The sequence below is a fragment of the Neopelma chrysocephalum genome, unplaced genomic scaffold, assembly GCF_003984885.1.
Source record: "Neopelma chrysocephalum unplaced genomic scaffold, ASM398488v2 Primary Assembly neopelma1_44, whole genome shotgun sequence".
Taxonomy (NCBI): Eukaryota; Metazoa; Chordata; class Aves; order Passeriformes; family Pipridae; genus Neopelma; species Neopelma chrysocephalum.
The window spans coordinates 10,260,245-10,273,340 of NW_020897703.1; the positions used below are offsets into that span (position 1 = coordinate 10,260,245).

The 13,096-nt window shown below is 34.2% G+C and overlaps 1 protein-coding gene across 1 annotated transcript in view; it reads right to left on the reverse strand.

The window, feature by feature from the left end:
* Positions 1-2,456: 2,456 nt before the first annotated feature.
* ITGA4 (integrin subunit alpha 4) overlaps positions 2,457-13,096 on the reverse strand; it is a 35,073-nt gene continuing 24,433 nt past the window's right edge. Inside the window, exons 17-28 of the mRNA XM_027678421.1 lie at positions 12,828-12,904; positions 10,425-10,575; positions 9,615-9,713; positions 9,106-9,185; positions 8,683-8,769; positions 7,999-8,089; positions 7,204-7,311; positions 6,826-6,945; positions 5,348-5,467; positions 4,738-4,836; positions 4,401-4,520; positions 2,457-3,543 (exon numbers count right to left, since the gene is read on the reverse strand). Of these exons, the coding sequence (XP_027534222.1) occupies positions 3,451-3,543; positions 4,401-4,520; positions 4,738-4,836; positions 5,348-5,467; positions 6,826-6,945; positions 7,204-7,311; positions 7,999-8,089; positions 8,683-8,769; positions 9,106-9,185; positions 9,615-9,713; positions 10,425-10,575; positions 12,828-12,904 (1,245 nt within the window). The 3' untranslated portion in view covers positions 2,457-3,450. The remainder of the gene's footprint in view (positions 3,544-4,400; positions 4,521-4,737; positions 4,837-5,347; positions 5,468-6,825; positions 6,946-7,203; positions 7,312-7,998; positions 8,090-8,682; positions 8,770-9,105; positions 9,186-9,614; positions 9,714-10,424; positions 10,576-12,827; positions 12,905-13,096) is intronic.

Genomic DNA, 13,096 nt, shown 5'->3' on the forward strand with positions numbered 1-13,096 from the left:
CAGAAGCTTAACTGGGATGTTTGTAGTATTTCTGGTTTTAAATTCTTATCAAGTTGGATATTTTTACCAGGTTGTATTTCACTGTATAGAAGCTGCTAGACTTAACAAGAAAAAAATGAAAATTGATTATATTGGTCTCTTACAAATTTGAGGTTCGAGAAGTGTCCATCAGAGTAGGAGAAAATATCTTTTTTTCTTTACAGTTATTCTAGATTTTTTTAGTATGAAATACTTTTAAGTCTGCTGCTGCTATCCATGTTGTCAGATGACTCAGTTCAACTAGAGCTGGCAAAGGTAGGTATGGTACCCCCCCATGCTGAAGAATGGTGGCAAAATATAGATTTATGTATTTATTTTTTTAATCCAGTACTTCTATTTCTAGTTATGATTTTTAATGTTGCCTTAATATATTTGCTTTCAAAATGTTTCTAGGCAAATAATATAAAAGACTATGCTCATATCCTTTACAACTTTTCTTTGTTCAAGTGTATTTTAAAAACTACTCTTTGTACAAAATAAGTATTTTCTCTACCCTAGAACTGAGATTTTATTCAGCATAGTTTTCAGTGTTGCTGAGAATAAAATTATGATAAATAACTTATGAGTTGACTTAAATTCTTCTAATTTCCTTATAGGCCCTAAACATAATTTTTATGAGTGGTTTTTTGGTAACTTATTTAATACTTACAGCAAATTAAGACTATATTCTTTCTGGGAACTGGCTTTCTCTGAGATGATGAAAAGTAGAAGACCAACATGTTTTTCCGTCTGCAGGACCATGGGGATAACAAATGTTTTCCTGGTCAGTCATCTATGAATCGTTCAGAAGGCAGCTGACAAATAATGGTATGAAAGCTGCACTGTCATGGCTAGAATGAGTTGGTTTAAGTTCTTTCCTCAGTAAGCAGTTGAGTATAATGTGAAATCCAGTCCTTTAAAGTTGTTGCTAAATCAAGGGCTTAAGCTTTTACAAGAGATCTATAGCTACTATATGACTTTAAATACTACTTGTGAAAAATTCTTACCTGTGCTAAATACACAAGACAAAGAAGTACTGCACCTAAAGTACTGCAGATGATGAATTAGCTCCTAAGAACAAGCTGATACCTGTTGTCTAAGTCACAGTGAATAGTCTCCAGTTAAAATTAATGCTGTATCCCATCAGATATTTTTAAGATGCTGACAATTCAAGCTAATCTTCCTAAAGTTGTCTAAAAAGGCAATTCCAGCAACAGTTAGTAGATTTAACTGTAATTAAATAAGTGAAAATTAACAAAATAATTTTAACTTGCAGAAGAAACAGCATTCATGCATTTAACTTTTTTGGGTTCTTTTTAATAAAATGAAATCAAATGATACTTTATAATCTTCCCACCATCAGGACATTGTACATTCATTTTTTGTCAACTTGGTTTATAAAAGCATAATTTTGCTTCATATCCTAGGAACAGGAAGCCAACGTTTACATGTTAACAATCAAATCTGAACAGGAAGTGTACAGTTTGCAAGGCAACATTATCTCATGTACTGACTTAAGTAAACTGTTTCAAAGAGAAATAAAAAGCTTTGGTTTCACTTCTTTGCATTGTTTATATGCAAAAGAACATTAATGCTTCTTCCAGTATTTGAGGTATATTTTTCACAGTAATGTCAAACTAATTTCTATTCAAAGGTTTTTGGGTTAAAGTGCAAAAATTCACTAAAGCCATATGGAAGATAAGCATTTTGTATACATTTTCAGACTTGCAAGAATATATTTCATTCTTGACATACTTTATTTTGACTTTAAAAAAAAAAATATGCACATTCATTTGTCCTTGCACTGTAGAAGGCTTTAGAGGAAAACATACTTTGGAGTGATCCACATCTTTGGCATCAAATGCAGTGAAAGGAAATTAGAAAATGGTCCCCACTACCTTTAGAATCTGTAGACAATGTGGCTTTTATGGCACCAAGCACTCTATTAGCAGAAGTGCTTGCTGAAGGCACTCTGCGTAGCTTTTGATTGTCAGGCTAATTTCCTATATGATGGTGCAGCTTCAAAGTGTATGTACAGATGACAGACAGTTCTCCTTACAGTTCAGAAAGACATCAAAGGCCGGGCCAGAAAGGCCATGCTGGACATTGCTGCTGGAATAACTGATCGAAGGAGTTGTACATTCTCCAGTTGTACTGGGGAGCAAAGTAACATTTTCTTCCCTGGATTGTACTATTTCACCAAAGCTAGGTGGCAGTGCGAACTTAGCTAGCTGAAGAAACTTCCTGCAGTAGCAGAGCAGTGGTTTGATCCATGTTTCTGTTCAGACATTTGCCTTCCCGCTGCATGGCTGCTGAGGGTGCCTGTTTGGAGGGTATTTATCTGACAGCTTCACAAGAACCCAAGCTAGCTCTCCAAATGACTTCCTTATTAAGTACTTTCAGGTTAAGGTTGGCACATCTAAAGATAAAATTTGGCCCATTAAGGTTGGCAGTTGGCATCTCTTGGGTATGCATGTCTCTGTTTTGTCAGGTGAAGTCTTTTTATTTTTTTCAGGTTCTGGAAGAATGCCAGCACTAAATACTACTAGGATAAGTACTATAGAAAAATCTTTAAATAAATAAAAATAAATACTTACTTTAAAAAAAACCCACATAGAAATAATTAATTGGAAAAGTCCAGAACATCATGGCAGCACTATCTGAGGAAAGGATGAAACAAGTAGTTCTGTCATGTTTGCAAGTACCATGTTAAAGATGGCAACAAATTATGATCTACAATACTTTACTCTGTACAGCTGGATATCCAGGCTACCCCACATAATTCCCTGCTCTGAATCAACACTTGACCTTCCTGGTTCTGGCTTGCCTGGGTGTCTAAGTCTCTTCAATGATGTGGCTGTGCCTGTGAAGCCAAAGCTTATGAGGTTACCTTCAGAAGCCCAAGAGAGCTTCTGACAGCCCTTTTCTACATCTGTGTGCTCTACTTACAGTCCTTCTATTGGTTGAAGCTAATTTACCCTTGTTAAACTGCCACAGCAAGATGAGAGAGGGTTTCTTCTTGAATGTCTAATCCAAATATTATTGAAACTTCAAAATTACTAGAATAACTTATGCTAATGTGCTTGAAATCTGACTTTCCAGGATTGGCCAAAAATTATTACTTTCTCGAAATACTTCTTTCCAATAAGTAATTTTTCTTCTCTTTAGTGTTCTTCTGTCTGTTTGAAACCATATGTATATATATATAGCATTTCAAATACTACTGTGAGACTTCAGAACCAACTGTTTTTCCACTTTCATATTAGAACAACAGTACTGTAAGGTGTAGTCCTCCATACAGTTCAAGGAAATAAAGTGTGTTTGTAAGAGCGAGTGCGCTCAAGGCCTAGTTTTCTTGTTGCTGATATTTCTTCTGTGAATTAACCTGAATCTTAATTTCTTCATTTTAAAATCAAATGTTTATTTGCCATCTTAGTCATCTTTGTTCCCAGTTGTAAAACTCCAGCTGTCTCTTCTGTTTGTGTCTTGAGGGACTGGTTTGTATTGCCTTTTGAAAAAGCCAATCTGAAATACATAATTTTGGAATCTGTTGTCAGCAACTCTTGGTTATCAAATCTAAACCATAAAAGATGAATGAAAATTAAAATGCATAGGTATGGCATTTATGAATTATGGTATTTGCCATTGCTCTGTCATACAAAGTAATCAGGTGTTACTCATCAATCAAAAAAGTAGGTTTGCTTTTTCTTTTTTTACTTTTTGGGAGGCTAATGCTCTTCTGCAAGAAGTAAGGACATAGGGGCTTGTGAATTGTAACAGTCCACAAAATCCAATATCTTTAAAAATGTGAAACAGTAATAAAACTTTCCTGTTAAATTTAATTTCTACACTTCCATGAAAAAATGATGGATGAAGAAAATCTCTATGTAGGTAAAGAAGTGAACAATCTCTTAATCGCTTGTCAGAGAAGCTGCATCTCTCATAGTTTTCTCTTTTACTTATGCACAGAATTTTTTTAGTATTTATATTGCAGTTTGAAATCTTGAACATTTTATTCTGGTATTAAACTATGTTGTAGATTATTAGTCATCACATGTCAAGTGACAGTAAATGTGGAGCACCATCCCACAAAAATGATCCATTTGATATCATTAAATTACACAAATAATTTGCAAACATGAGATGTCATATAAGACACTGTAAAAGGATTTGTGGTGTTGAATAACAGAAAATGTAGAATATGCAAAGATAAAATGAAGAAGTACTTTTGAAAAAACACAAGTTACAGGAGGAATTATCTTTAGAAAGGACAGATCATAATAAAATGTTATTTATCCTTTAACCTGCATTAACATATCCAAAAATCCTCTAACAGTGTGACTTCCTGACTTGAGAACAACTAAGAAATACTGAAAACCTACCTTCCATAATATAAATGAAAGAAGCAAAAACAAGGTAACACCAATTATTAAGCCTATGGCAATAATTAGCACAGTAACATGGTATTTTGGCTTTAGGTGGTGCATTCCTTCCAAATAGACCTGAAAAACAGAAAATAAGTTTAGTGCTAACTGGTTATTTTTATTTTTTCACCCCAAAACAATACTAAAACAAACTACGAAAAATAGTTACATTCTCAAGTAATTAATAGTGTATTCATTGCCTGTGTATGGATATGCAAAGAATTCCACAATTTTAATTGCTGTTGGTTTTTCTCCTTTAACAAGTTTATCACAAATTCATTAAGAGAATCCTTACATATGTAACTTGCTTGTCCTTATGTAGTTCAATAACCTTTGCATTTTTTTCTGGCCAGGCTGTTGCTCTTACTTCAAACTTCAATGCTGATGCGTCATCCTGATTAAAACAAATAATTCTATCTTTTAAAAAATAACTTCAACACATTGATTCCTGCCCATCAGAAACAGTAACCCAGCTGCTCACAGAAACAGAATCTCATAGAAACACACAATGGTGCCTTTTTCTGATCACAAAAGAAATTAGACCAGAAGCTGGAATGAAGCCAGGTTGGATTTTACTTAAGTCCACATCCACACTGGTTTTCTTAGAAAAGTACAATTATGAGTTGAAATTAAATCCCAATCCTACATAACCCAGCCAGAACAGGCAAAGCAATACATACCATAAATAAAGTGATAAAACTAAAATACATATTTTTCAGTGTTTTCATTTTTCATGCATCACCTTGAGCCTTAGCATTGAAAACATAAAATAGGTTAAAACCCCAAAGCTTTATATTTAATCATACTGTTTGCAAAAATAGATTAATAGCTAGAATTTTTATGATGAGAATACTGCAAATATGCCCTGAAATATTCCCCTCAACTATGAAAAATTTATGTGTTACCATTTCTGAAAGTGAAGGAGTAGCCTCCAGATGCAACTGAACAGTCGCTTCTTTTCCACTTTCCATGTTGCCAAGATTGCAATGTATTTGTAAGCAAAGGCTGTCATTTTTCATGCAGTACTGTAGAAGGGAGGGAAAGGTTAAAACTAAAGTTATCAACTTTATAATCTTACTATTAAAGACACTCAGGAACTGAATAAAATAAAAAGATTTATGTTTGTTCTTGAAAACTGAGGGTGTAACTCCAGGTTGTCATCCATCACTGTCAGTCCATAGGTGCTAAAGGTACAGTAATAAGGGACCAACCCAACTGTTATAAAAAACATATCATTTTTCTAAAAAATTCAAGTTTTTGTAGACTGAAAAAGAACGATTTTCATAATTTGTTTATATGTTTGGTTGGAGGTTTTTTTGCACTGTTATTTCAAATTAACGTTTTTCAGTAATGATAAATGACAATAACTCTATGCTATCCGGTGCAAGCAGTTAAAATTAGTTGATCTTTACACTTGTACAAGGAGTACAGGAGTATCCAGGAGTACAATGCCAAACTACTGATTTGATATTCTAGTGCAGGCTGTCTCTCAAGCCCTGAACTGGTATACCTTGTAATGTGCTTACTTAAAAGTCCTAAACTAGCGTTTAAAAAATGTTCAGCTTTTTTTTTTTTTAAGATGAAAGATTAAAAAACACTGTACTTTATCAAACACAAGTTGCAGGACACATTTCCGTGAGAACAAATCCTCAGCAGGGCAACACTAAAATAACAATTCTGGTTTGGACAGCGCAGTCAAGTATCTGATCTCCAGCAGGGTCCTTGAGCAGGTACAGAGGGATAAGCAGGAACAGGCCAGGCACATATGACATTCTTCACAGCCTCCCAAATATTTTTAGTAAGAACTTCCCAGCCAAAAATCATTTCCATATATTTTATAATTCTTATGGACTTTCAGTCCCATTAACTTGAAGTGTCTTTCTTGGAATTCACTTATTTTTAGCATCCATAACACCCTTCAGGAAGAACTTCAACCATGAGTACTACTTTTGGGGTTTTCTTACCTAGCTCCTACTAGTTACGTTTGATGGCACTTTTTTGATGTGGAAAAGACAGTATTTGATCTGCATACTTCATGTAATTAGGATAAAGCCTGATTTTGCCTCATGCATCATTTTCTATTTGTTATTGAATGTCCTCTGCTACTCTGTTTGCCTGCCCCTTCAGTTACATATCCCTTTGGCAGTTCTTTTTAGGTGACAGTCATCCACTGACTTCAGCAACGTGTCATTAATCAACTTTCTCATTTCAGTTCTCACCTCTTTCACTAAAGTCACTTTTGACTACACTGAACTTACCACAGGTCCCACCACAAATCCTTGGAAGACTGCTCTGTTGACCTCATTATATAAGATGTACTGTTGTCTTAAGGCTTATTCATACAGTCATTTATTTCCCACTGATGCTAAAAGACAGACCTTACCATTTGTCTCTTAGTAGGCTTTGAAAAGAAAGTGATGACATCCTTTAATATATTTTCATTTTTTTCTGCTGCAGTACAGTTTCTGGGATATTTATTATAGGAGCACTGTCCAACTGTTGTCTGGAAATAAATATAACATCATTACTTTTAGAATTTAAATATCAGATCATAATCAGAATACAGATTTCTGAAAGGTTAAAAAGAAATATAAATTTTATTTTCAGAATTCTGAAACATATGGGGCTGAAGATAATCCTGTTCTTGTTCACTCTGCTTCACCATAGCTAGCAAATCAAACTCATACCTAGTTGGCTATGCTCTGCTTCTCTTTTTCAAAGAATTCATATAGCTAATAATATATGTTGAACCTGTGCTTACCTTGATATTCAATATGTTGAATAATTTGAAGTCTCTGGGTGGAAAAGCATTTGGTATCATTATCTCTAAGTTAGTGTTTGGAGACATGCTTGGTCCTGCACTGATAACCTTGTGGGGAAAAGTGTTATACAGTTAAAGCTTCAATGGTAGCTATTCAAGTAACAAATACATATATATAAATACAAAAAGAACTTCACAGAATAGGGTAGTACCTATGCTGTTATGCTGTCATGAAAGTGGATTCTGCTGGGAGTTCTAACATTTAGTTTCATTCATTCTGAAGGCTTACTGAACCCTTCACTCCTCCGAAGCCAATGAGTAAGTAGTGCTAATCTGTGATGACTACCCTGAGGTCATACAGCCTGTTCCAGGAGAATATGGAAAAGGAACTAGGAGAGATTTATGTCTAAACTCCTGCTTTTAATCCACTGGAGACAAATTTGATACCTAGAGATCCTCTTATAAGGAGCTCCTAGTTCCTTTTCCTTACTGTAAGATAATTCCTTTTTAAGTGTTTCTTAATAGAAAAAGAGGCAAGTCAAAAGTGCTCTACCACTTTCAATCCTGCCTGTGCTAAGAATTTTTGTTCTGATCATTCAGTGGAAGATTTTCCAGGCAAAAAAAAAGTGCTCAAAGAGGGATTAACAGCAACTTCCCATCTCCAATGCACAAGTTACTTACTGTGCCCTTGTACTCTTAAGAAGTTCTTTTACTGACTGCGCAGACCATCACTAGATACACTAAGCATTAACCTTCAAAACAAGGATGACAGGATTTACAAAGGAAAATTCTTACATGGAAAGTGAAGTTGATATTCTCCTTCATACATGTAACTGGTGAATCTTTCTCTTCTGTTCCATAAACAAACACAGCTGGTGACACAAACCTACAATGGTTTAGAAGTTGTTAATTAATGGAATTGCTATAAATCCTTAGCATAACTTCCTGTTCCATGCTACCTCCAAGTAAGATTGGTTCAAAGAAAATACCCAAGTTTGCATTTGAGTAAAGCTAGGAATACAGAGTAGAAATCCTCTACCTTTGGAGTAGGAATTATCTGCATTTTTACTCTTTCCTCTTAAAAAGGCAGATGAATCAGAAAAATTCATAAATCCCAAAATCCCAACACTATGTTCCATGGATGCCCCACAACAAACCCAGAATATCGTCCATGTTAAGCAAGGAAGCTGAGGATCTGCTATGCTCTTATTAAATACCTCTTTATATTAAAAAAAACCAAACCCTGTTTTTAAAAAATATTAGTCTGTTAAGAGACAAGTTTGAAGCACCATAGATACCAAGGGGGTCTCATCTCACAATTGTGGAAACAAAATCTTTGAAGTGGATGGGTCAGACCCCAGGATAGCTGTGCCATGTCATTCCCAGGATTTTTCAGCTACATCACCTTCTGCTTAAAAACTTTGTGAGTAACAAGACAACAGTTCTATGGATGTGGAGGTATGCCAACAGCTGACTTACCCATGAGTATTTAACTCAACCTCATATTTTAGAGGTATAGCTAACGTTAGCGAGTTATCCAGCAACATGTTCCCATCTTCATTTTTACTATAAAAATACGAGAGAAAAATCTGTATTGAAGGCATCATCATATGCTATGCATTATTTCTGTAAACTAATACTAAACAGACATTGCAGCTTATAAAACCCAAAATATTTTATTGCTAACAACATGTCAGACACAAAAATCCCCACATTTTATACAGGCAGAAAGCTGCTCATTATTTAAATATCTATTGCCTGTTTTTTTGTATAATTTCTCTTTCTCTACAGATATGCAACCGCTTTATTGCAATTGTGCTTTGCTAAGTTTTTCCAGTGTTCCCTAGTCAGTTTTCCAAAGCTAGTAGTATTTTTCATTGAGCAATTTTCATTAGACTTTACCAGGTAGCATTAATGATGATGTTGAGGTCCTCCTCTGCTCTGGTAAAGGAGCTTGCATCCAAGAGGAAACTATAATCCAGCTGTAGAACAATCAAAATTTTGCTTATATATAATAAGACAGTTTAAATAAAAGTATTTTATTAAACTCATTTATAATTTCCTGCTCTAAAAAAATTCAGAACTAAGAAACACTTGATTTTTGTGTCTTCTACTCTCTTTCTATTGACCTAACATATTTGTCTGTAGCCTTAGTCAGCTCACTTGTCTAGAACCCAAGCACAATCAGTTGATACATAATACATTGTTGTCCCTTAATGAATTATTCCAGCAATGGTTTAAGCAAATAATTTTAAAAGTAACAGGAGAGATACAGATACCAACATGATAAAAGATGTTAGTTGAGAATGAAGAAGAGATTCTGAAAAACAAGCGGGTTTTTTTCCTCCATCATAAATCCTCATAACATATTTAGGATGTTTCTAAAGCTAGGAATTTCACACATTGCTTACCTTTGATTTTTGATCTACATATAAATAACCAACACTGCACTCAAGTTTTACTGCATGAATTTCTTTATCTAACACATTACAATGTATCTGTTTTTCTTCCTAAAATAAAGGACAAATTATTAGTCATTAAAAAAAACCATTTTTTTTCCCAGACATTTAAAATTACATGCACACACTGAAATTGGGTGCTTTATATTTTCCCGAACTACACATTCATTATTTCACTGATGCAAATAGGACATTCATATCATTCACAACCACTTTAACATAACATTTTATATGGATTACTGTATCTGGTTACTTTGCTGCTTGCTTATAGTGAAGCTAAGGCACATTCATTAGGCTCATGTTAAAAGCCAACCTCAGAAAGGTGGATCAGGGGGATTCTACAAAGACAACCGTTATTTTTAAAAGGCAGAAAGAGTACAGTTAGTTTTGTGACCTTTTATAAGCCTGTGTATTTGTGAAGAGGACAGATTCAATGAGATCTTTGTGCTCAGTGAAAACATGATCATCAGACAAAAAGAAGCCATAACATCCTGAAATACATTTATAAACATCTTTTTTATTATTCAAGTTGTTACTGAAATAATTTAAGTCACTGAATTAATTAAATTGCACTTGATTTAGGTAGCTACAAGTCTGAGAACTTAAGAACTGGTGTTTTGTCAGCTTTTTTTGGCAGGAGGGGGATGTGTGTGTAGGTTGTCAGTATCTAAAAAAACTCAACAATCCATAAACATAATTTGAAAAATGCCTGAGAAAGAAAAATACCAAAGGATTACTGTTTGAGAGATTTATTTTTCTTACCAATTCTAAAACTCGAATGAAATAAAGACCTTTAGGGATTTGAATGTGGAGGATAGTTTCATATGCATCATCTCCAACATTAAGCAGAGAAACGTTCAACAATAAAGTCTTCATACTTCCAACAACAAGATATGTTTTTTTATCATGAGGCCTGAAAAATAATTATCATAATATAAATGAAAAGTAATTCTATATACAGCTTGTTTGCAATTTTCCTTTGCTGCCCTTTTAATTACTTTCAGCTGGTTCTGACAAAGCTCTGTTGGAGATGTAAAGAAAGGTTTTACTCTCCTGTAACTGAAGGTATAACACCAGTTATAAGATGGTCAACCCCAGTACTGTACCTTTTAAAGCCTAAAGTGGTTAATGCGAGAGCAAGAAAATTGTTATCAGCCCAGTTGTGCCTCTGGCCCTTACAAGATCAGTCCTTCCCTTTACAGACCAGAATAGCAATGTACCAGTGCTACGGTATTTTCAGACATTATTTCATAATTCACTCTTTGCACTTAAGATATAGGATTCAGTTAATATGAAACTCATCACAAAGAGGGCAAGTGAACATGCCTAGCTTATGATCTATGTGATGTTCTATAATCATGTTACAAGTACAGACATCCTGTGGGGGGCCAAAAGTAAACTTCAGCTTGACATTAAAGTTTAATTAAGACTTGTAGAAAGGCTGCCTAGAAATAGACATTTATCAGATATTCTGGCTTGAAACCAAAGCATTAGTCACTGAACACCTTTGGGAAAGAAGCTGGCACTGAGAAAAGCAACAGAAGGCAAAAGCACTGCATAAGCAGATAGGTTCCAAGACAAAAGCGAATTGAAGAAAAACACAATGTTAACACTTCGGTAGCTTGTCAAGTTTAGGTTAAATTTTAACATTGTTTTACTAGTTATATGCCTACCATTCGGTCCTCTTATATGTGTTAAAGCCAAGCTCATTAACAATATGCTGTCACAAAGATGCCTCCCAGCTTAACACACAAGTACACAAAAGCACCAGGTGCACATCTGGGACTACAACACAGCTGAACTAGAGCTTTTCCCTGGTAATCATATTTCATTCTTCATTAAAAAATGCATGATGCAGACTAGAAATTTACAGACCAGGCCAAAATCTAAGCAATTTAAACAAAACATGATAGTGTATACATGAAGACTCATAACTCAGTAAGTAAAGCATTACATTGCCACCCCTATTTGATTTCATTCTTTTAAAACCAGAAGTGTTTGGTCTGTTCTTCAACGATAATGAATGCATTCTGTCTAGACAAAATAAATTAATGCTTCACAGCTAACTAGTTTTTAATCAAGATTCTAGGGGCACAAGGTAATTTAAGGTGATACTTCAGACTTTATCAAGATATTCAGACTATTTATTTACACTGCAAATCTGCTACTAGTACCTACTGGCAAGCAGGTTTGTTGTAATCTGTTTTCCTTTCTTTGAGTTTTGAAGTACTCATAAAACTGCATTGCTAATTTCATGAACAAAAATGCTGCACAATCTTTCTTTCTGAAAAGTTTATATGAGCATTCAAATAAAATAACCATCCAGCCTAAGAAAATTAAAGGGCTTATGACTCATGCTACGAGCCACGTGTTAAAGTAAGCAGAAAGATACTTATCTTACTCTGAAATCTATGAATATGAAAAAGCTTGTGCTCAGGATCACACAGGTGTGATTAATCAGCATTATATGATTGTCATCATCTTTCAGTGTCATTTTAGGTTGTTCAACCTAGTATTTCGATTCAAGTAGAATCAACTTTAAAAGTGATAAATTACACAAGAAACAAACACCTAATTAGCTGAGATTCACAACAGGTACAATTTCTCTTTTTGCACACCAAAACCTCACATTTCTTACTTTGAAATACAATAGTCAATAAAGAAAAAGGTTGTGATGATAAAATATAACTTAAAATAATTAAGTGACTCCTTTTCCTCATTTATTTAAGAATATTACATCTTCAGTTTTATACTGATTGAGACTTTGTACAGTGCAAATACAATATCTTCAGAAGATGAGCAGAAATAACCAATAGTTTGTCAGTTTAACAGTAGTTATGATCTCTGCATATTGAGTGTGCTTTGTGCAGTGTATCTTAGCCCAGTTATCTGTGTTTTTGGGAAGAAGATGTATGTTGAGCTGTAAAATCTTCTAAATATGCAGTAACAGTTCTTCAGTTATATAGATTTCTGTTACATTTCCTGGAAGATTTATGATTTAAAAATATTCTTCAACTAAACACAGCTCTAATCCTTGTATTTTCTCAGGGAGTCCACAGTCTACTTTTGCAAATTCATGTTATTTATATATAAAAGATTAAAGAATAATTTAGATAAAATCTTACTGAATCATTCTCAAAACAATGAAAGCTACATTATACTTACTTTGGAAAAACAACCTTTCCAGAAACTCTTAAGTCAGCAGAGCAATTTTCTTGGGAGCAATGTCGTGCAAAAATAAACTGTAAAAGCCAAATTAAAAAAAAAAAGGCACTTCAGTGTATTATGCTTATTATAATCAGTGAGAGTATTTAACAGAAAGAAACCTATCATCTAGTAACTAAGTATTTGGAAGTGTCTGATAGCTCTTACTCCTAAAAAGCAATTCATGAGTCTATGATTTACCCAGAGTAACAGTGGAGAGAGAGGCTTTC